Source organism: Rhinoderma darwinii, chromosome 2, assembly GCF_050947455.1.
Source record: "Rhinoderma darwinii isolate aRhiDar2 chromosome 2, aRhiDar2.hap1, whole genome shotgun sequence".
Classification (NCBI taxonomy): Eukaryota; Metazoa; Chordata; class Amphibia; order Anura; family Rhinodermatidae; genus Rhinoderma; species Rhinoderma darwinii.
Window position 1 is genome coordinate 92114789 of NC_134688.1, and position 25137 is coordinate 92139925.

Genomic DNA, 25137 nt, shown 5'->3' on the forward strand with positions numbered 1-25137 from the left:
CCCCAGATACTGGGCTGATTGTTGGGGTTCTCAGCAGCAGGACACCATGTGATCAGCTTATTTCAATGGAACCCTTCTAACAAAAAGGGATTGTCCAAAGCAGACAACACTTAATTACAAGTGACAAGATAAGGCAAGCTAGTTTTAGCCTATAAATTGTCTGAAAAACATGGGCTGAGTTGTGTGGGACTTCACTACAGATGTTGACAAAAAACACTAAGAGGATTGTCCTCAGTAAAAGTAATGCAGCTTTTCAAATTACTTAATAACAATATTTAATAGACCAACAAATGTATGAAAAACCTGTTAATGGATCAGGCAATCATTGTAAAAGATGAGTAAATCATCATTAAACAAATGACGATCAATGACTGATTACTTTCCAAATCAAAATATTAACAGGTCTTGTGCATTACATCACCCTGCACAGCTAAGGCACTTTTTCCCCATAAGGCTTTGTTCACATCTGTGCTAGGGCTCCATTCCGACGTTCCTACGAAGCTTTCCGTCAGAACGGAGACCTGACAGACACAAACAGAAACCATGGGTTTCTGTTTCCATCACCATTGATTTCAATGGTGACCGATCCAGTGCCAAGGGTTTCAGTTTGTCTCTGTTGTGCAAGGGTTCTGTCGTTTTACGCTATTTATTTAATCAAAATGACGGAACCCTTGCACAATGGAGACAAACTGAAACCCTTGGTACCGGATCCGTCACCATTGAAATCAATGGTGATGGAAGCGGAAACCTATGGTTTCTGTTTGTGTCTGTCAAGGCTCCGTTCCGACGGAAAGTTCCGATGGAACGTCGGAACGGAGCCCTAGCACAGATGTAAACGAAGTCTTAAACACACAATTTCTGTAGTCACTAAATGATTTAACAACCTTATCACAGATCAAACTATATTAACTATATCACAGAGGCGTGGACCAGATGAAAGGGATCATTTCTACTATGAAAATGGCCTGAAATTCACGTGTTACATACAAATATTGCAGTGGATTTCTCCATTTGTGTTGAAAGGGATGAAGTCCACTGCAAATCTGGAAGAAATTCATATATTATATATATATATATATATATATATATATATATATATATATATATATACACACACACACATATATATATATATATATATATGTATATACATACATATATACACACACACACACACGCACACAATAAAAAATAAATGTTATATATATATATATATATCTATATATATATATATATATATATATATATATATATATATATATATATATATATATATATTTTCTATATTCACTCGCATTTCACTGTACTAATCTACACCGAAAATCTGTAAAAAAATAGATGTTCGCCTTAGGGATCAGGATCAAAGTTATATAAAAAGTGAACTAGCTGACCATTTACATGTTTCTGCATCTGTAGAATTCCAATATCGGACTTCAATTCTGGGTCCAAAAGAAACATTTTTTTTTACTCAGGCCTTCAGTATCCTTATTAAAATCATAGTCTAGTAGTTTAAATAGTGAGAACAATATCGGTAAGGCACAATGGACAAGAAGATTTTCTGTAGTTGTGACATTATATACTATAATGTGGAATATAGTATTCAACATCAGAAAAGAAGTAATGTCACTTACTACTGTAAAAACTGATCAAAGTGCAAATGGGATATATTTAGAGTGACTGATAAGACTTCCCTAATGGCTGGGACACTAGATTAAACAATAACTTAAATTTACTACAAACACCTGCTGCATGGAGGATCACGATTCAGCCTTTGGCCATGGGCAATCTACACATTAAGGACGGCACTATGTTTAGAATCGGGTTCAATTAGTAAAAATTAACTTAAAATTTTTACTCAAGGTAGAGAGATGCCCGACTAGTGCTTCATTTTATAGCACTCATTTATAATGAACTGACAAGTCACAGGGCCCACTGTAAGATCAGAACAAACACTCAACTAACCCCCCAAAAAAGTTAATTTTAAGAAGATGAATAGCCACAAGAGAACTGGAGTCTGACCTGCCAGTAATGTTATTACAAAAACACCATAACCCTTTGAGCGCCCATCATAACTAAAGATAATAAATGGTGTCAGAGTATAGCGCGAGATTATGAGTCCGCTGCCCCTGCCCCTTCCCAACTCCTCCATTCAACAATCAGCAATTCCAATCATTGGTGAGGGCGAAAGTGGGAGGAGTGTTCCTATGAAAATAGCGGACTTCGCTATATTCTGTCTTAATGGCGGTTACCTTGATGGCACATAATTGTTTTGTGCCTATTGGTATAATAGTCTAGCGGACCGGTCATTTGATATGGTGCATAATTGTAATAGCATGACTGATTTGTTTGAAAGTATAGAGCAACTGATATAACAGGGTGATGTAGGAATTCGACAAACGCTCTGCATGACTATTTAATACAGGACAGCATAATGTCAAATAAACCATCCAAAGCAATTTTTAAAAAATCAACAAAAAAACAAAACAAAAACACATTTTCTTAGTGTCTAACCAGTGTATGTCCCAATCATATCACAAAACCAAATTACATTTTGTGAGAATAAAAAAAAAAAAGAAAAAAAAAAAGAGTAATGCTTATAAATGCAATATACTCTATACATTGTATATTCTATACACTGTTCTAATCTGCACCAGATCTACGTTTACGGTCTAACAATTTTAGTCAAGCATGTGAATGGATAAATTCTTCCTAGTATTGAATAAAATTCTATTTTTAGAGCATATTAAAAAGAAGTGCCAAGTCAAATTGTTTGACACTTTGATAACTTTTTAACATATTCGAATAAAAAAAAAATTCTAGGTAAGATTTTAATCTTTCCATGTGGATTTAATATTTCCAGGCCAGACTCTCAGCATTACGCTTCGCCAATAGGTCAAGCTCAAGTGTCAGGTGTACAGCGGCATTTGACTGTTTCATAGTAAAAATATAGGCATGTCTATTTTGTGAAGATATTCAAATAAAAATTATGTGCAATCCAAAAATATACATTTTCACATATCCAATTTTTCACTCAAAGATACACCAATAATAATATACCAACTGCTGATCCTAATACATAAACACAATATTCAGGACCTGGTAAAACCTGAAACAAAGCTCTCTATTTGGGTTTCCCACGCAGGCTGCAGTTTTGATGGCCTAAAGGTTTATTGACATAAGATGTGTTTTTCAAGGTTTTTGTAGTTTTTTTTGGCTGTGATTTTTATAATTAGCGTAAAACCACAGTGGTTCTAACAAAAATGTAGGTAGATTATAATTACATTTCACACTTCTGGGCATTTATAAAATTCCTGCTGTATATAAACTATATATATATACTTTGGTTAATTTTTTTATATATTTACACTATATCGTTAAAGACGTTAAGGCTTTTACAGTCCTTCAGAATTTGGCACACTTGTCAAGTTTCAGATTTCGCAAACAACGGCTTTTATACAAGAAAAAGCCTATAAAAAGGTTAAATATATCAAAGTTGACACAATCTGACATTTGCTGTCTAAAAGGCACACAACATGGCAAAGCTTCGAAAATTGGAACATTACATCAAGAGCATGGCAAGGGGACTTACCCCAATTTATAGTAGAACTGCAGAAAGCAAGATAACCATCCAGATAGGTCTTAAATCGTATGCCCTACGTACAAACTGCAGCTAGTTATCTCTTGATTAAAGACCCAGTTATTTTCCATGGCAAAAAGACCCAACTAAGATTGCATACTTTTAAAGGGTGCCCGCACACGATGCACCCAAGCAGCAGTAGTTGCATGCGGTTTTAAGCCACTTGGTATGCACAGGTGAAGCACACTGAAACCACGTTCTTCACCTGTACAGAACACATGGCCGAAAATCGCATTGCACGGGAACCCTACCTCACTCACACTCCCATTTAAGTGAAAGTCAACTCAAGAAATTTCATTGCCGAACACCTCCAGTACAAGTGGAGTGAGCTGCATACTGTGCTCTGGCTGGAAAGAGAGGAAGCGGTACTGTTTGCTATGTTCCTCATTCAAGCTCCGTAGATCTGCCAGTTTCTGGATCATCTTAGGATACAAGAGATGACTCCCTGGTGGTGGATGTTTGCAGAGGATGTACGTTTGAAGAGTAGAGGAGAGGCGATCTTGGATTGCTTCAACAAGTGCTTTATCTTGGACCCCTGGACGATCTACAAGTCACACATAAACATAGCAAGTATCAGTGCAGGGTAAACTCAGAATAAATATTTCCTAATGCAGTGGCTTACTTACTTACTTACATACTTTGTACGTGAGCACGGCCCGAAAATGAGGGCGACCATCTGCACCCGCAATCGCATGCAGCGTGTGCATGAGGCCTTAGTTTGCTAAAATTGCATCACCTGTGGAAACCACATCCCTGTGCAGGTTCACCACCCATTAAAGGGGTATTCCTGTTTTAGTAAATATTTTTTTGTGCAATAAAAAGTAATACAATATTCCAATATACCTTCTGTATGAATTACACATTTTTTAAGATCTGTGTTTGCCGTTGTTCAGAAGGAACACTCATTGTTTATTTCCAGGGTATAAATATCTGTACATGGTCATGTGATGGACACACAGACAAGACACAGCTCTGATAACAGTTCTTTCATAGTAATCAGTCCCACACCTGTGTGTTCATCACATGATCATGAAAGATTTCTATCCACTGTAAGTAAACAATGAAGGTTCCTACTGGATGACAGCAAGCAGATATGTTCAAAACTGTGACTCACTTGACTTAACGGGCTGAATACACAGTGGCAAGAAACGTTAACTTGAGTTTTTCAGTGGCTTTTGTGGTGTTATGAGATAAGTTATCATGCTGCAGAAAGTAAAAAATTGCTACAATGAGGAGAAGACCAACCTGGAAAGGTCCCCTTCTCTCCAGGGGCCCCAAGATCATGAGGAAACATCATAAAATACTGTAATCAACAGGCTAAGGAAGCCTAGTAAAGCTCTAGTAATAGTATGCACATCTGCGTCTGTTTCAGAAATAATCATCACTATACATACCGTATTTACTGCCAAATTGATAGGACTTCAGATGTAGAACTGCATTTGTCACTGAACAGTTTTTGTACAAGAGGAGCGAAACTTAAAGGGGTTTTCCCATCAGGGACATTTATGACGTATCCACAGAATATGTCATAAATGTCAGATAGATGCAGGTCCAACTTCAGGGACCCGCACCTATATCTAGAACGGGGCCCCCTAATCCCCGTTCTACCTTTTTCTGCTCCCGCTACCACCCGGCCACTTCTTGACTCGCTGAGCTACGCGGATTCCGTAACTCCCATAGTAGTGAATGGCAGTTACGGGAGCAGCGTAGCATGCGGGCTACGCTATTTCCATAACTACCATTCAGTTCTATGGGTCTTATGGCAACATGGTCCTACATGGTCGGAAATCACACGAGTCAGCCAGAGAACAGAGGTAGAACGGGGTTTAGGGGGTCCAGTTCTGGAGATAGATGCGGGTCTCAGAGGTGGGACCCGCATTTATCTGACATTTATGGCATATCCTGTGGATAGGTCATAAATGTCCCTGACGGGAATACCCCTTTAATTCTGAAAGCTACATACTATATAATACTAAAGGTATAGATAATTTCCTGTTTTTAGCACTAACCTGGTGAAAGAACACAGATAGCCATTAAAAGGACATGCTCCTCTTCATGAAGATTCAATTTCTTCAGTCCCACCTGGAATTTTACCAATGGCTCCAGAAGTTCCATATTATGCCCAGCTGCAGGAGACAACATATATAGATCAATAAAATGTTTATTCTCAACACCTTAAAGGGGTATTACCATCTCAGATATTTATGACATATTCACAAGATATGCCATAAATGCCTGATAGATGCCGGTCACAGCTCTGGGACCCACACCTATCTCGAAAACAGGGGTTGAGCTGCTGTTTATGTAACTCCCATGGAAGTTAAAGAAAGTTACGCTACGATGTTTCTGTAATCCCACCCATGTCTCTACGGAGTCTCCATCTGAATGGCATAATAGTCTAAGAAGGAAATTCCCCTTTATAGTGTAACTCCAATTATATCCTGAATAAAATATACTGTGTGTAATGTATCCACATATCCATTTAAGTGGTAATGGCAGCATATTAAAAGGATAGCTCTGTTCTCCTATTAGCTTCCCCCCGCCCTCCTCACAGCAGTCAATCACAGCCGAGAGGGGTGAGACGAGCACCCACTGATAAATACATCGGACTCATAATTGAGTCCATTGAATTCTATATTGGTTTCAATTACATATTTTTTGATCTGGATGACATTGATCTGGATTAATAAATTTTCTTCCTGGTTTCCATACGAATTAGAGTAATTAGTTCGGTTCTTATGATTTTCTCTCAGATTGGGTAAACCAAGGGGAAAATAATTACTCTCACCACTACAAAGACATTCATTAATATTGTGGACTAGAATCTCCTGAATATCCTTCACTCAATGCTAAGCTATTTTAAAGATGTTCACTATATACTTTCAGATGGTGCAAGACTTAATTTGTCTTTTCTTTGGGGTGGTATGCAGTTAACTAACTATAGGAGGTTGTAGAGTTTGCACTTGCCCCTGATCCAGAGTGGAGAGCCGCTATCAAGAAGCCGCTCCCACTCCGCTGGAGTTCGGTCACACCTAAATTACATGGACAGCCATTCACTTAAATGGCTGTATGTAATACTAAAGTTTCCCTGTAGTAGTCACTGCAGGAAAAATTAGCAGCCGACTGCAATTTCCCAGCAAAATCAGCTGTAGGCAAGACCCATGGTAATCAGATAATCTCCGTGGAGGCTCAAATATTAAAGAAGTTGACCGTGCAGATGTTGAACTCTCATCTGGGCCATAGTTCTTGAAGGCTTCTAAAGGCCCATTTGCCACATTAAAATACAGCAGAATTATAAATGGTAAATGGTAGTTGGAGGGGCCCTTTTACAAGAGCTTCAAGCTACACCTTTGGTTGTATTATATGTGTGTACTGCGATAACTCTCAGGGTTAAGATAATTCTGTATATTTAGCAGAAGTCCTATGTAACACCACTGATAACACATCTGGCAATCTCAGCTGTGCACCATCAGTATTAATAAATATCCAGTAGGTCGATGCGAATATCTATTAATTGAAACACTAAACAAATAATGAATACATGTGAAGTTGTGTAAACTGGAACATTAGCTGAACAACCAGCATATGCTCCCTCTGCTTATCAGTAGACAGTTTGCCTTATTATATCTTTAGGGCAGACAATTAAGTGCAATAGCGTAAATTGGCCACTTAACAACGCGAGCGTCCCATCAGAACCATTAAGTCTATTTGCTGAATGTTTGAGGCAACAACTGTACACAGAATCAATTACAGCAATATTTTGTTATGTAATACTGAAGAATTTGTTCTGACCGACTGCATTTACTTATATAGTCCTATTATTATAAAGAAGGTCTTCAGCTCCTGAACATTCGGTTTATTTTTAGCTATGAAGGACAAGAACAATAGATCTCATACTATACCTTGAGTGACATCATCCACTTTGTACTTGAAGTCTTCACTGCCGCATGTCCAGGACATGTCTTCCAGTGTAAAGGATTGGTTGGATCGTAGCATTATAACTTCAATGACAGATGACTTCAACAAGGCAATTTGGTCTTCAGCAGTAAGATCACTAGTTTTCAATGCAAAAATGACCAATATTAAACTTTTTAATTAAGCATGTGGAAGCACCCCTTCCTACTGTATGGTTTTCATACTCCTTTATTACAGAATGGACTAATTCTTCTGCTTCTATTAGTACATTTTATGCATTCAGCTACTTTCAGTCCAGCACAAAACACAGATAAACCTGTGGTTTGAATGCATAACTGAGGACTCTAATACATGTATGTAGAAAAGCCAAGCCTAGGGACCCTATAAGTATCCAGTATATAGCGGAACTATCCGAAATTCCTGCAACTCCCGTTCTGCCTGAATTGTTTTCTTCAGTGTTGACCTCCGACTGCAGGAATTGACACAGCAAGCGATAGCTTAATTTAGAGGATTCCCTGCATATAAGCTGGTAGAGAGAGGTAGACCGTAATGCTTGACCATGGAGGAGGCAAGTGCTTTGCATTGTAGGGGTACAGCGCATGCCACATTTGTATGCACATCGCTTTGGCTGCCTATATTTGTATCGGTCCTATGTCTGGCACAATAGTATGGAAGATTCTCCGACGATGAAACGTCCTTCTAACAGCTTAGATGCCGCGGTCGCGGGTTTAGTAAGCCTGTGACCATAAAACTGACAGTTTGTAGTAACAGATGAAAATTGCTATAAAAACATTTTTTATAATATTTGTTGAGAAGTGAGGCTCTTAAGTGGGGATATATTAATTTGTTTAACCCCTTCCAGCATTTGGACATACTATTACAACCTAATTGCGGTGTTAATAATAGCATGTCCAGTTTATATAATATATTAGTACAGCAGACATCAAATGAAACAATGCCATGGCTATTTTCTTATTAGACAGTGTCAAAGAATGCCAACAGATTGCCTGTCAGTTTATCGAAGACGGGCAATAATGCTTTGAAATACTGAAAACGCAAAAGGTCCCATATCGGGCATAAAAAAATGAAAAAGAAAAAAAAAAAAACACAAACACCATTATAAAAAGTGGTTTCATTGTGCAAAATCGTTAAAACAAATGTACGCAATATTTATACTGGGTGGTAAAAGCATAAAAAAAAAATTACAAAACTGCTTTCTTTCCCATCCCCCTAAAAAAAAAAAAAAAAAAAAAAAAAAAAAAAAAAAAAGGTAGATCAATAAGTCCTTTGGTGCCATTAAAAAATACGGACCTGTCTCGCAAATATAAAGCCCTCATACAACTACAGTTGGAATGCGACGATGTAAAAACAATGTTTTTCCATGAAAAGTGCTTGTGTGCAAAAAAAGTAGTCAAATATATATTACCTATATAAAAGTACACATATTTGGTATTGCCATAACCGTACCGACCCATAAAATGTTAATGCATTATTTATGCCGCGAGTTGAACAGAGTAAAAATAACAAACAAATTAAAAATGCCGGAATTGTGTTTATTTTTACATTCACCCACTTAAAAAAAAAAGCCCTCATACAGCAATGTCAACGTTTCTATTTGGAAAAAGAATTATAACTAAACCCTATCAAGGACATACAAAAGGGAGTTAAAAATGAATCCATGGACTCCCGTATTTTTGAAAATATGAATATTATATTTTGAATCTGCTGAACAGCAGATATATCTTAGAAAGGAGAAAGTGTTTACAGATGTTTGTTTGTGGAATTAACCCCTTGGAGACACTGTCAATTTGAGTTTTTTCCTCTCCGCCTTCCAAAAGCCATAACCTCTGTTTTTTTTATCGACACAGCCGTATGAGGGCTTGTTTTTTGCGGGACAAGCTGTAGTTTCTCATTCCACTATTTATTGTACCACAAAATGTACTGGGAAGCTGGGAAAAATTATTTGTGGGGTGAAATGGGAAAAAACAGTGATTACACCATTTTGGGGGGGGGGGTTTTGTTTTAACGGCGTCCATCAGGTGGTAAACGACATGCGCACCTTATTCTACAGGGTTATACGATTATGGCGATACCAAATTATATATATATATATATATATATATATATATATATACACACACATACATACACATATATATACATATATATACTTTTTTACAGCGCTCACTGAGCAGGTTAAACATCGCTATATTGTGATAGTTTGGACTTATACGGATGCAGCAATACTAGGTATGTTAACTTAAAAAAAAATGTAACATTGATTTAGGGAAAAAATGGGAAAAGGTTTTTTTTTGGAACATAAAGTCAAAACGTTAACTGTTTTTTACTTTTTTTTATTAGTTCCCCTAGGGGACTTGAACCAGCAATCGTTGGATTGCTTGCATGATATACTGCAATACTAATGTTTTGAGGTACATCGTGTTACTGCCAGAGGTAGAGCTTCAAAGGAGGAGTACAAAGATGGCAGATCTCGGGGCCTTCATTAGGCCCCCAGGCTGCCATAACAATTGTAACTGCCCGATCACGCCGTGGGAGGGCACAATGGCATGTTTGAGGGGGCGCCCCCTTGATTCTAATAATTTAAATGCCGTGGTCGTGATTGACCATGGCATTTAAGGTGTTAAATTAGCGGAATCAAAGTGATCTTTGATTTTGCGCGCTGGAGTGAGGTTTCGGCTGTATAACACAGCCAGCACCCGCTGAGTATGGAGCGCGCTCAGTCAGTGAGCGCGCTCCATACTTCCCCTTGGTAACAGCAACGTAGTAGTACGTGGCGTGTCGCCAAGGGGTTAAAGTTAGTACTCTAATTGGGAGGAACAACAGTCCATTTCAATGGAGAGAGGTATATATAATCAAGATGTGGAAAAAAGATATAATAATAGTTGTCTGTTCGTTTGAGTGCAACTGGAGGCATTCTTCCTAGAAGAATTCAGACACCATTTACTGTAAATTATCTAAGGTAATGGATACTCTCAATATTGGAAAATAGAGGCATTGCTCCCAGTGCTTCAGCAGACCATCTAGAGTGTCTAAAGTGCTAGAGGCATTCCTCTTGAATTTATGAACATTGGAGATGTCTCCCACGGTATGTTACACACTCAGTGTTAGAGGCATTCCTCTCAAAATCAACTAACACATGGAGGAATTCCTCCTACAGTATAGAACACACTCAGTATTAGAGATCTTCCTCTCCAAATCAACACATGGAGGCATTCCTCCTACAGTATGTCACACACTCAGTATTAGAGATATTCCTCTCCGAACACATGGAGGTATTCCTCCCAAAAAGCGGCACATTCAGACTGTCCCTCTATTGTCGCTAAACCATGGTGTTGGTATTATAAGGGCTAGTCCTGACAAGGATTGTATATTAAAATAACAAAAAAAGGATCTGTCTGTGCAACGCAATCTAAAGATCCTGATTTATGTGTGAATGGGCATCTATGGGGAATTTTGCCAAGTACTACAAGCTGAGCGACGCTTTACATGTCATTTTGAATATACACTCTTATGTACATGATTTCATGCTTGTGTATTTGATTTTTATATGATGCTGATTTCTCTTTTTTATTGCTTTTTTGTTTGGAAATAAATTTAAAAAAAAAAGAAAAAAAAAAGAAAAAAAAGACCCTTAGGCTCCATGCACACGAACGTGTTTTTGCGTCCGCAATTCCCCCGAAAATCCACGGGAGAATTGCGGACCCATTCATTTCTATGGGCCCATACACACTATCCGTGTTTTCACGGGTCCCCGCATGTCCGCAAATCCGTGCCGCACAAACTCGGGACATGTCTTATTACGGCCCGCAAATTCGATGCGGACATGCCCATAGAAGTCAATGGGCCCGTGGAAAATGCGGGTACACCTCCGTGTGTCAACCGCAGTTTGCGGATTTGCGGAAGTGTTGCTAGGCGTCGACCGGGAATGAGTTCTGTCGTCATCCTGTTTTACCTAGGCTTTTTTTTTTATCCGCATTTTGCGGATTACATACGGATGAACTGCAGATTACATACGGATGAACTGCGGAGGACATTTCACGGAACACGGTCCTGGAATTTGTGGACCAGAAAAACACTACGGTCGTGTGCATGAGGCCTTATTGAACACATTCCCAGCAGACTGCATCCTTCATCGCGAAGCAGTTGTCTGTACACATTCGAGATGCTGCTTAGCAAAACAGTGTGGCCAAAGTATTATTCATTACAATTTGAAAGACTCCATGATAATAAATGGTTTTAGTTGTGTTTCCCTTAGATGAGAAAAGTAATAGTATAGCAGGAGACGATATGTAACATTCATGGTCTATAATGCTAGGTTTTGTTTCTTCCTGTACAGGAAGTGAAATTCTTACCGGAATCCAGGTATCATCTTTGCAAATCCAATGACTTTCTGTATACTATAACTGACCAAATCTGCAACGTGAGGGAGCATTGAGAGCTCAGGGGAACCAGCATCTGAACCGCCACTGGTGAAGCCACTGAACAGTGAACTGGTAAAAAAGCCATTCTCAGAAGGATCTGCAAAAAATATAGAAGACATTTATGCAACGTAAAAAATTAAAAAACACACATCTGACGGAACTGTAAGTAATATTTAGGTGTAAATACCATGCAGAAATTATTTTGGAGTTTTTTTTACTAGCCAAACAGAAGTGTATATTCTGCAAACTGTACAGATTTAGAAGGTTTACAACACCACTCCAGTGATAGAAGTAGGAACAGCTAAGAGTCATTCAAAACGTGTAAATTATTATTATTTGGTTAATACATTATCTGTCAAGCAATACATACTTCTCAAATGCTAAAAATGTAAAGTCAAACTTACTGGCAAATTAAAAAAAAAGTACAATATTTACTAAAAGGAGATACACGAGAGAGAAACAGTCACAAATATGAATATTTATTCCACAACTTGTCACAATACAACACACGGCATCTGAGTGCAGAATGTCAAAGAATAATTTATTACATGAATAATGGATCTCACCTAACTCCTATTAGAATATTCCAACAACAAAATAAATTTTGCCAGGGAAAGCGGTCACCACCCTTACCCACACTACCTTTACATATCTTGGGGGCCCTGTATTTAACCCCTTCCCGCTGTGGCCACTTTTGACATATCTGACATCTCTCTTTATGTGGTGATAACTTTGGAATGCTTTTACCTATCCAAGAGATTTGGAGATTGTTTTCTCGTGACACTTTATGTTACTGGTAAAATTTGGTCGATACATTCAGTATTTAATTGGGAAAAAAAACAAAATAGCGAAAAATTTCAAAAATTTGCATCTTTATCAATTTAAATGTATCTGCTTGTAAGAAATAGTTATACCACACAACATTGTTGCTAATTAACATCCCCCATATGTCTACTTTTGATTGTCATTGTTTTTTGAACGTCCTTTTATTTTTCTAGGACGTTACAAGGCTTAGAACTTCCACGAAAATGTCAAACGGCTATTTTTTCAGGGATGAGTTCAGTTCTGAATTGGCTTTGAGAGGCCCATACAATACAAACTCCCATAAATCACCCCATTTTAAAAACTGCACCCCTCAAAGTATTCAAAACAGCATTTAGAAAGTTTCTTAACCCTTTAGGCGTTTCACAAGAATTAATTCAAATTAAAGGTGAAATTTCCAAATTATTTTCTTTTTGCAGACATTCATTTTTACGAGAGAAACGCAACTCAATATGTATTGCCCAGATTCTGCAGTTTTTAGAAATATCCCACACTTTGCCCTAGTGTGCTAGTGGACTGAAGCATAGGCCTCAGAATCAAACGAGCACCTAGTTGATTTTGGGGCCTTCTTTTTATTGGATTATATTTCAGGCACCATGTCCTGTTTGAAGATGTCTTGTGATGTAAAAAAAAAAAAAAGGAAATGCCCTAAAAAAACAAAAAAACAAAAACAAAAAACAGACCCCATTTTGGAAACTACACCCCACAAGGAATTTATCTAGGGGTATAGTGAGCATTTTTACCCCACAGATGTTTCATACATAATTAGAATTTGGACGTGAAAATATTCTTTAACATTTTTCCAATATTTATCCAAAAAAGCTCCAACATTTGTAAAGCAACTTCTCCAGAGTACGGAAATACCTCATATGTGGTCATAAACTACTGTTTGGGCACACAGCAGAGCTCCGAAGAGAAGAAGCGCCATTTGGCTTTTGGAGAACAGATTTTGCTAGATTGGTTTCTTGGCACCATGTCGCATTTGCAAAGCCCCTGTGGGACCAAAACAGTGGAAACTCCCCAAAAGGTGTTTCATAGATTTTATTAGAATTGGGCAATGAAAATAAAAATTATTTTTTTTCCAATAAGACGTAGCTTCAGACCAAAATGATTCATTTTCTCACTAAATAAAAGGAGATAAAGCACCCCAACATTTGTAAAGCAATTTCTCCCGAATACGGCAATACCCCATATGTGGTCATAAACTGCTCTTTGGGCACACAGTAGGTCTCAGAAGAAAAGGAGCGCCATTTGGCTTTTGGAGTGCAGATTTTGCTGGATTGGTTTCTGGGCGCTTTGTCGCATTTGCAAAGCCCCTGTGGAACCACAACAGTGGAAACCCCCCAGAAGTGACCCTATTTTGAAAACTACACTCCTCAAGGTATTCACCTAGGGGTGTAGTGAGAATGTTAGCCCAGCATGTTTTTTATAGAAATTAGTGTACACTCTATGTTGCAGAAGGAAAATGGCAATTTTTCCATAGATATGCCAATATGTGGTGTCCAGCTTGTGCCACCATGAAAATACAGATCCCTAATTATTATACTGGACTATCGATAGGGCTCAGGAGTGAAAGAGTACCATGCAAAATTGAGGCCTAATTTTGCAACTTACAAAGTATTTGTTCACAATTGTAGAGGCTCTGATGTGAAATAATAAAAGAAACCCCTGAGAAGTGAACCCAATTTTGAAACTATACCCCTGTAAGGCATTTATTAAGGGGTGTAGTGAGCATTTTCGCCCCACAGGTCTTTTCCATAACTAAATGCGCTTCGGATGGTGCAAAGTAAAAATAGCAATTTTTCCCTAGATATGCCATTTCAGTGGCAAATATGTTGTGCCCAGATTGTGCCAGTGGGGACACACACCCCAAAAATGTTAAATGGGTTCTTCCTGGTTTGGCGATGCCATATATGTGAACGTAAATGGCTGTTTGGGCACGCTGTACGGTTCAGAAGGGAGGGAGCGCCATTTGGCTTTTGGAGCGTGGAGTTTGCTTGGTAGTAGTTTTATTTGGAGTTTTACTGGTATTTCAGTTTATAATGTGGGTGCATACGGAAGCTGGGCAGAGTACATCAGGGTATATGTAAGCTGGGCAGAGTACATCAGGAGCATAGTCAGGTGGTGTAATAATGGGGTAAAAAAAACAATAAAATAATCCATAGATGTGTGTTATGCTGTGAAGCAATCCTTTCTGCACAGGTCAGTAACGAACTGATAGATGGTGTCCTTTCTTATCCCCCTTTTGGTCCACACTCCGCATCTTTGTAGGTTGATAAATTTTGCTGGGAAAGTGTGGAGTCCTCTCCTTCCTGGTTCCCTAATTTTAAGGCCTTGATAAATTGCTGCTTGAAACAGAAGAAATGTTCCCCTTAGGCCTGCGCAACTGCATATTTTTCTTCCCTGAATGGGAGCCTTAACCAATTTTATTTTTTCATACACGTCGTGGTATGAGGGCTGATTTTTTGCGAGACGAGCTGTAATATTTATTGTTACCATTTTGGAGTACATGCAACTTTTTGATCACTTTTTCCTTTCTTTTGGAAGGCTAGGTGACCAAAAAACAGCAATTTTGGCATTGTTTTTTTTTTTATATAGCGTACACCACACGTTCTAAATTACATGTTAGCTTTATTCTGCGGGGTCAGTACAATTCCGGCGATACCAAATTTATAGCACTTTTTTATGTTTTACAACTTTTTGCACAATAAAATAACTTTTGTAAAAAGAATGTATTTTTTCCGTTGTAAGAACCATAACGTTTTAATTCTTTCGTCGACTGAGCTGAATATTTTTGCGAGACGAGCTATAGTTTTTATAGGTACCATTTTTGGATACATGCAATTTTTTGATCAGTTATTATTTCAATTTTTGGAAAGCAAAGTGACCAAAAAACAGCAATTCTGGCAATTATTTTTAGGGTTTGTTTTATGGCGTTCACGGCACGGGATAAACAACATAATATTCTTACAGTTCAGACTGTTACAGATGCGGCGATACCAAATATGTATGTTTTTTTTCAATAATAAATTACTTGATAAGGGAAAAAGGGCGATTGTGTTTTATTTTATTACTTTTATTTTTCAGAACATTTATTTTTACTTTTTTTTTTTCTCCCACTAGGGGACTTGAAGGTCCAACTGTTTAGTCCTCTTCTAATACACTGCACTATGTAGTGCAATGTATTAGAACTGTCAGTCGTCTACTGACAGCATGCCGATCAGGCTCCGTCTCCGGCCGCTGCATATAAGGGGTTAATGGCAGGGATCAGATCTAGATCCGGTCACAGCTGTTACAGAATGGTGTCAGCTGTAACATACATCTGACACCCACCGGTGATAATGCCGACTCAGCTTCTGAGCCAGAAGCGGAGAAGGCGCCATCTTGCCGTCAGTATCAGAAGCCTTTTAGGCCCTGCCTCCAAGCGGGACATAGGAGGCTTCCGTAGCTAGCAGACCGGGAGGCCAGTATTAGGCCTCCGGTTGCAATTGCAGCCACCCAGCGATTACGTTGCTGGGGTGTCAGTGGCTAAAAACCCTTCAGATGCTGCGATCTCTATTGAGCGCAGCATCTGAGGGGTTAATAGGCCGGATCGGAGGCTAACTCTGGTCCTAGCTGTTACAGCAGGGTGTCAGCTGTAACATACAGCAGACACCCGGCGGTGCTGGTGCGGGCTCAGCTGTACTGCGCTTTGCGAGAAACCCTGCCTGACAGCGCCGTAAATATAAATGGAAGATGTCGGAAAGGGGTTACAATACTACAAAGTTTTTTCCCCCTCATATGGTGTGACCTGGTGTTTTGAGTCTACATGGTGTCTGGAAGTGTTTGGGTCACTCACCCCCTCCCTCTCTGCATCAAACTCAGGGTGGCTAAAGACGAACGCGTTTTGCGTCCGTGCAGCCCGCGTTGTTTTCACGCGCCACGCACAGACCAATAGAAGTCTATAGGGCAGTACAGACAGTCCGTGTTTTTTGCGCAGCGTTTGTCCGCTGCGTAAAAAGGGTCACAAGTTCTATATCTCTGCGTTTTTCGCGCATCATGCACCCATTGAAGTCAATGGGTGCGTGAAAATCACGCATGTCATACGGAGGCACCTGCGTGGAACGCACGTTTTTCACACCGGAGTCGTTGTCTCTATGCTAATGAGTTTGACCTAACTTGTCCAAACTAGCAGAAAAGCAGGAAGTTGTTGATAGGCCAGGTTTGAAAAGAGAACAGACCTTACTCCAGCTGCACAAGCAACTTGCAGCCATGCCACGCCACATGGATGTGGAGAAGCTAATCATTTTAGTTCAGGAGCGCCCGGAGGTATGGAACACCCGTGCGGAGTCATACCATGACCGCACACTGAAGGAGGTGGCATGGGACCATATTGCGGAGGCGCTGTTCGAGCAGGATTGGGACAAGAGCAGCTCCCGCGACCGGCAACGCATTGGTGAGTCGATGTCTGTATACATATACGTGTAATGTGATCCATATTCACTAGTGTGTTCCTGTAGTAACAGTTCCTCTCATGGCCAACGTTTCGGTTCATTCGCAGCTTTAGCAGCTTAAAGTAATGTCTGTTCTTCTGTGTAGGTGTCGTCCTGTCGTTTCTAAGCAGTGCCTCTGTGGGCAGTAACATCATGTGTGTTCATTGAATGTTGTGTTCATTCTACCGTGGATGATGTAAAGAGACGGTGGCGAAGCACACGCGACCAGTTCCGCCGTGAATATGGTTCCAGTGGGCGCAGCGGAGATGGTGCCACCAGGAAGCGCCGCTATATATACTATAAGCAGCTGCTGTTCTTGCGCGAAATCATGGACAAATGCGACAGTAAGTAATCAACGTTTCCCCTTTTTGCAAACGTGACCTCGCAGAAATGTCATAAGTAAAAGATGGTGGGTTTTCCAACATTAAAATGTGATACTCAACTCTCGTGTCTATTATTCTAGAACTAGCGACAATCTTGACGACTCTCAAGAGGAGGCACGGCCAGAGTCGTCTCAGGCGTCCGAAGCCCCCGCTCTCCTGGTGACCCTAACCCCCAGAACCGAAAGCAGAGGAGCCTGCCCCCAGTAGCCTCGGCGCCAGAAGCGGGCCCACCTGAGGAAGTGGCACCTACGCCTGCAGCACCCCGACGCAGACGGCCCGTGAACCCGCCCGCAGGTGCACAGGTGGACGCTCGTGTTCTCGAATACCTGCGGCACGCCGCAGATGAGGACACCTGATTTTTTTTGTCGCAGAATGGCCCCTTTAATGCGCCGGGTACCGGAGCATAGGCTGGGTTGCCTCCAGTCCAACATCCTGTCGCTGATCGACAGTGCTACACCCCCGCATAGTCCAGGGTGGTGCTTCACTGCAAAAGAGAAGTGGCGTAGTGTCCCTGCGCCCTCGCCGTGGGTCCATTTGCCTGGGCCCTCACAACCTGCCCCAGCCATATCGCATATGCTGCAATATGGTCAAGGGCCAAGCCACTTCGCCCCTGCCCCAACCTTTCAGCCGCCCATCCAGCCTCACGGCTACCAGCCCCAGTATCAGCACCACTATGCTGCTCAGGACCATCCTCCTCAGGGCCGTGGACAGCATAGTGCTGTTGATATGTCCGCCTACACCTCGCCGCCCCATTCATATCAGAATATGTAGGTGTGCGTGGGCAAGGGCGTTTAATAATTTAAAACTGATGAAACCCTTGACAGGGTTGTGTTCGTTATGGGTTATAATGTTGATAGCATCATGTTGGTGCATAACGGTGTTTGGGTATTTAATCCAACTATGTCGTTATTTTTTAGGGAGTTTATGTGGCACTAACAAACTCTGAAGTCATTAGTTCCGTGTGGACAATCCTTATTTTACATATCTCAGCAATTTGTAGAGGCTCTACCGCTAGGAGGTGACATGTCTTAAGAGGTTTGCAGAGTACGACATTTCTCCACCACATCGTTGAGGTCTTAGTTGATCGGTAGGGGTTTGGAATTCCGGGGACTAAGGTATTAGTATTTTGGTGCCCACAACTAGCTTGGCTCAGGCAGAAATACCTGCTGACATAGGACAGGAAATCATTGGTCTACACAAGGGGATGTTGTGGCAAGGAATTGGTGGCCACAAAAAAGGGAACTCCATACCCCTACCGATGTTGAAGCTCGCAACACACGTCAAGGGTCCTCAAGTATTGCGAGTCCCTAACACAACTCCCCCGCCCCCCCCCAAAACAAAAAAGGCCTAGAGGGAGAAACAACCGTTCTCGCCAATAATTATAACTTCGCAACACTTCAAATGGCAACGTGCTGCCAGGGTACATCTCTAGCCGGGCTGTCAAAATACTCGGCAAATTGCTGACGCACTCGCAGGCCAGATGTTGGTGGCCGCCCTAGGCGACCAGCCTGCACAATGTTGGTGGTGGGTGCAGGTGGTAACATATATCTCCCATCATGACTGGCATCATGGATGCGGGTAAAGTTGTGCAGCACAACACACACTTTGATCACACGTGTCACATTGGCCGGTGACATTTGCATTGCTGTCATCAGGACCCTCCACTTGTTTGACATGATGCCAAAGGCGCATTCCACACATTTGCGTGCTCTGCCTAGCCGGTTATTGAACATGCGCCTACGGTTATCCAAGCCCCTCCGCGCATATGGACACATTACTTGCGTGGTGAGGGCAAAACCCTCATCACCAACCATAACATATGGAAGTGGTGGGCCGCTGGTGCCAGGGAGGATGTTAGGTTCGGGAACATCAAGTTGGTTTGACATTAGGCGCTGGCCCATTCTGGACGAGCGAAATATGCGGGCATCCGCAGAGCTTCCATAGGACCCGATGTCTACGATGGTAAAGCATAAATTACAGTCCGCCAAGGCCAGCAAGACTATTGAAAAAAACCTGTTTGTAGTTGAAGTATCGCGATCCAGAGTGGGGGGATTTCTGTACACGGATGTGCTTCCCATCGAGTGCACCAATACAGTGTGGAAATTGGGTGTCGGTTTCAAACTGCTGGGCTATTCGAAGCCAGTGTTGGGCCGTTGGCTGAAGCATCACGGTGCTCTTCAATCTCAGCCACAGGACCACACAGGTTGATGTGACAATGCCGGAAATTGTCGACACCCCAAGAAGGAATTCGAAATGAAGCGAATGGTAGCTATTGCCAGTCGCCAAAAATCTATATGAAATCAGAAACACAAACAACAAAGCCAACATGTTAGGTAGGACATGAAGCACACAAACCACTGTGTAACCTGGATTAAGAAACAGCACATACCGCAAGGTGACAAGGAGACGCTCCTCTGGGGAAATACAGCGCCGCATGTTGGTGTCCTGGTAAGTTATTCCTGTCCGAACCAGCTCAAGCAGCATATCAAAGGCGCCGACAGACAGGCGGCAAAAGGAGCAGAATTTATCAGGGTGACGACGGAGGTCAGCATACAGGGTATGAAAATGGCCTTTGGAGGTGCGTTGAGCCACAATGGGATGAACCCAAATCCTACCTCTTCTCCGCGGGTGTGGCAGTAGCATGGTACGGCGTTCCCCAAATCTCCGGGAAACCATCCATGCGAGCAGAACACGGGCCAGCGAGCTAGGTGGCATCAATGCAGTTAAGCAGGCAAAATAACCACAAATAGGGGTTGTATTAAATACTCTCTTGCACAAAAAGGTAAAAAATGCTGCATCACATGTGCGCACATCAAGCAGGGGTGTTGCATTGTTGGCCTTTTTGTAGGCTGGCGAAAAGCTCACACCTCCTTGCGTTTTCTAGACGCGCGTGAAAAACGCATGTCGTATGTGCGTATTCAATGCACAAACGCCCAAAATACGCATGCCACACGCTGCTGACACGCGAGCAAAACGCAGCGTTTTTTGCGGGCGCAAAAACGTCACGTTCGTCTGAATAAGCCCTCATCCTGTGCGCTGCGGAAAGAAGCACCGGCTCAGACCATACATGTGGAAAAAAAACCTGAGATTGCATTTACACCATACCTTATACTCTGTATAATCCATTGCTGTATTTTTTTTTGTACAATGTATTGTGGAAGAATATGTGGAGAATATATATGTCTCCACATATATATCTATTTCTCTCACTCGCTGCGTGTGTGTGTGTTTTTTGCAGTGTGGCAGGGCGCATTATCCTGCTGAAAGAGGCCACTGCCATTTGGGAATACCATTGCCATGAGGAGGTATAATTAGCCTGGCACGTACCACTTACCTAAACATTGTTGCAAAATAATATCCAGATGAATGCCAGGACCCAAGGTTTCCTAGCAGAAAATTGCACTGCTTCCGTTGACTTGACTTCTTACCATAGTGCATCCTGGCGCCATCACTACCTCAGATAAGCAAAGCACACACAACCGGGTATCCACATGATGTGAAGGAAAACTTAAATTTAGGCCACCTTCTTCCATTGCTCCATGGTCTAGTTCTGATGCTCCTGTACCCATTTTAAGTGCTTTTGGCAGTGGACATGAATCAGCATGGGGGTTCTTACCGGTCTGCAGCTATACAGCGCCAAACACAGCAAGCTGGAATGAACAGTGTGTTCTGCCACCTTTCTATCATAGCCAGCATTAACTTTTTCACGAATGTGTGCTACTGTAGCTCTTCTCTGGGATAGGACCAGACAGGCTAGCCTTTGCTCCCCACACACAAAAATGAGCCTTGGGCTCCCACAAGACCTGCCGTTTTGGAGATGCTCTGACTCCGTTGTCTAGCCATCACTATATGGCTTTGTCAAAGTCGCTCAGATCCTTACGCTTGCCCATTTTTCAACACATCAACTTCATTTGGTGCCTAATATATCCCACCCGTTCACAGGTGCCATTGTAACGAGATGATAAATGTTATTCACTTCATCTAACACTCCTGCAATCATTACGATAGTATAAACTAGAAGATAACCTTAGCATGAAATAACATTTACTTTTTAACGCCACTAAACAGCATTTCAGACAGATCTTTTGTTGGCAATTGTTTAAAAGTGTTGTACAGGTTTAGAAAAAAATGGCAGCTTTCTTACAAAAAAAGGTGCCGTTGTGTGTGGTGTTGCCACTCAGCCCCACTAACTTCAATCGAGCCGAGTTAAAATTCCTGAAACCACCCATGGACATGTGTGCTGCTACTTCTAGTAGAACGCAGTCATGTTTTTCTATTCCTGCACAGCCCCTTATGCAAAATTACAGCATATATAGATATACACAATTCCGCACGCACATCTATCTTATTATATGTCTTTCGCATAATTGCTACTCACTGCTACAGTGTAATTATCAGTGTGGGAATTCTACAAGCTGTATCTTTACTGTTCCTTACACGCCAGAATCAGGACAACAAGTCTATTCGTGAAAACATGCCATGTAGGGTTATGGAGTTCTGGGAATGTACTGTAAGCAATTAAGAAGTTGGAATAAAATCCCTCTAAAACTTTAGGACAGAATATTGTTCTCCGCATATGCAGGGGCGTAGCTAGGGGGGGGGCAGGCGGGGCATATGCCCCGGGCGCAAATAGAATGTAGGAACGGGGACGGGGGGGGCGGCGCCGCTGGGACACCTGCCGCTACTTACATAGGTCCTAACCACCGGATCAGGAAGGACAGTCCAGGTTTCTTACCGTCTGAAAAATGTTCCGCTTCACTATGACGCTGGGCGTAATAGCGTTCTGAGTGGAGCGACGGAGCAGGGCATTGAGCACCACGGCACCAAGCGGAGCAAAGTAAACACAGTGGTGAGTATAAAGTAAAAGCAATTTAGTGCCTGGGAACACTAGAGTTTCTAAAATCATAAAATAAATGACATTTTATGATTTTAGAAACGCTAGTTAAAAGGGGTTGTCCCACAACCACATGTATCCCCCATCCACTGTATAGGGGATACATGATACAGTGGTCAGACCCCCAGCGATGAGAACAGGGGACCGAAATTCCCCTGAATGAGAATTCCTTCATTTATTTTTATGGAGCTGCAGGAGACAGTTGTCCCATGGAAATGAATGGAGGGTTGGCTACTTCAGGGGAATTTCGGTCCTTGATTCTCATCGCTGGGGGCGCTAGCGATCACACATGTGCAGGGGCGTAGCTAGGGGGGGCAGACAGGGCATGTGCCCCGGGCGCAACTAAGGGGGAAGATAGGGGGGGCGCCAGGACCGCACCGTCCATGACGGCGGCCGCTCTGAATCCACCACCCCCTTCTGCACTGTATGCGAGAAATGGCCGGGTACGTTCTGTGCCCAGCCATTCACCGCCTTTCAACTACTCAAGCGGCCCGATTACTTCTTTGCGGCGCGATTACTTCTTTGCGGCGCTTGCGTCGTTGAAAGGCGCGGATTGACAGGGCAAGTCATAGTGTCTTGCCAATCAGCGCCTTTCATAGGCGCAAGCGGCGCGATGACGGCATCGTGCCTTCATCTATGAAAGGTGCCGATTGGCAGGGCAGAATGACTTACCCTGTCAATCAGCGCTTTTCAACGATGCAAGTGGCATGAGGACGTCATCGCGTAGCTTGCATTGTTTAACCCAGCAGACCTGCTCAGAAGAGAGCAGGTCTGCATTGCCACCGGATGGTGCGGGAACGGGATGTATGTAAAGTTTTATTTTTTTGTATCCTAATAAAAATGTGAGTGATATTATCTACAGGGGAGGCTCTGGCTACAGTGGGGGCTATATACAGGGGGCGCTATCTACAGAGGTTGGCTCTATCTACGGGGGGGTTATATACAGAGGTCGACTCCTACAAGGGGGGCTATAGTCTATCCACAAGGGGGGGGCTATATACAGGGGTGGGCTTTAGTGGAGCACTATATGGGAAGCTATATGTGAGGCACTATATACAGGGGTGGGCCATATGTGCAGCACTAATTATAGGGGGAGATATATGCAGGGCACTATCTACAGGGGTGGGCTATATGTTGGACACTGTATACAGAGGTGAGCTATATGTGGAGCACTATCTACAGGGTTGGCTGTATGTGGGACACTATCTACAGGGGTGGCTGTATGTGGGACACTATCTACAAGGGCTGTATGTGGGACACTATCTACAAGGGCTGTATGTGGGGCACTATCCACAAGGAGCTCTATGGGGGGCACTATCTACAGGGAGCACTGTGTGTGTGTGCGCGACAGTGTATGGTGCTATTATAATTAGAGGTGCAGTGTATGGTGCTATTATATTTAGGTGCGCAGTGTCTGGCTCCATGATAACTGTGTCTTTGTTTATAGGTGCAGAAATGTTTGAACAGTGAGAAGCTGAAGACATCAGAGTTGCAAACTGCAGAAATGGCATGTGGCCAGGAGAAGTCATCATAGAGGTCTGGACCGGATGGAGAAAAAAAAAAGAGAAAAAGAACAACTAGAATCGGAGATCGTCACTGGGGAGTACTTAAAGAGGCTCTGTCACCACATTATAAGTGTCCTATCTCCTACATAAGGAGATGGGCGCTGTAATGTAGGTGACAGTAATGCTTTTTATTTAAAAAACCGATCTTTTTTCACAACGTTAGGAGCGATTTTAGTTTATGCTAATGAGCTTTCTTAATGCCCAAGTGGGCGTACTTTTACTTTCGACCAAGTGGGCGTTGTACAGAGGAGTGCATGACGCTGACCAATCGGCATCATGCACTCCTCTCCATTCATTTACACTGCACTAGCGATATAGTTATATCACTATGTGCAGCTACATACACAAGCCCTAACATTACTACAGTGTCCTGATAATGAATACACATGACCATCCAGCCTGGACGTCATGTGTACTCAGAATACTGACACTTCTGAATCTTTTCTGTGAGATTTACAGCAACGGATACGAAATCTCGTTTACCTCGTAATCTCGCGAGATTCAGGATTCTGAGTACACATGACGTCCAGGCTGGATGGTCATGTGTATTCATTATCAGGACACTGTAGTAATGTTAGGGCATGTGTATGAGGCTGCACATAGCGATATAACTATATCGCTATGTGCAGCCTCATACACATGCCCTAACATTACTACAGTGTCCTGATAATGAATACACATGACCATCCAGCCTGGACGTCATGTGTACTCAGAATCCTGAATCTCGCGAGATTACGAGGTAAACGAGATTTCGTATCCGTTGCTGTAAATCTCACAGAAAAGATTCAGAAGTGTCAGTATTCTGAGTACACATGACGTCCAGGCTGGATGGTCATGTGTATTCATTATCAGGACACTGTAGTAATGTTAGGGCTTGTGTATGTAGCTGCACATAGTGATATAACTATATCGCTAGTGCAGTGTAAATGAATGGAGAGGAGTGCATGATGCCGATTGGTCAGCGTCATGCACTCCTCTGTACAACGCCCACTTGGTCGAAAGTAAAA

General features: G+C 42.0%; 1 protein-coding gene across 1 annotated transcript in view; it reads right to left on the reverse strand.

The window, feature by feature from the left end:
• Positions 1-1296: 1296 nt before the first annotated feature.
• VDR (vitamin D receptor) overlaps positions 1297-25137 on the reverse strand; it is a 161521-nt gene continuing 137680 nt past the window's right edge. Inside the window, exons 7-10 of the mRNA XM_075850127.1 lie at positions 11926-12091; positions 7540-7691; positions 5647-5763; positions 1297-4181 (exon numbers count right to left, since the gene is read on the reverse strand). Coding sequence (XP_075706242.1) covers positions 3922-4181; positions 5647-5763; positions 7540-7691; positions 11926-12091 — 695 coding nt within the window. The 3' untranslated portion in view covers positions 1297-3921. The remainder of the gene's footprint in view (positions 4182-5646; positions 5764-7539; positions 7692-11925; positions 12092-25137) is intronic.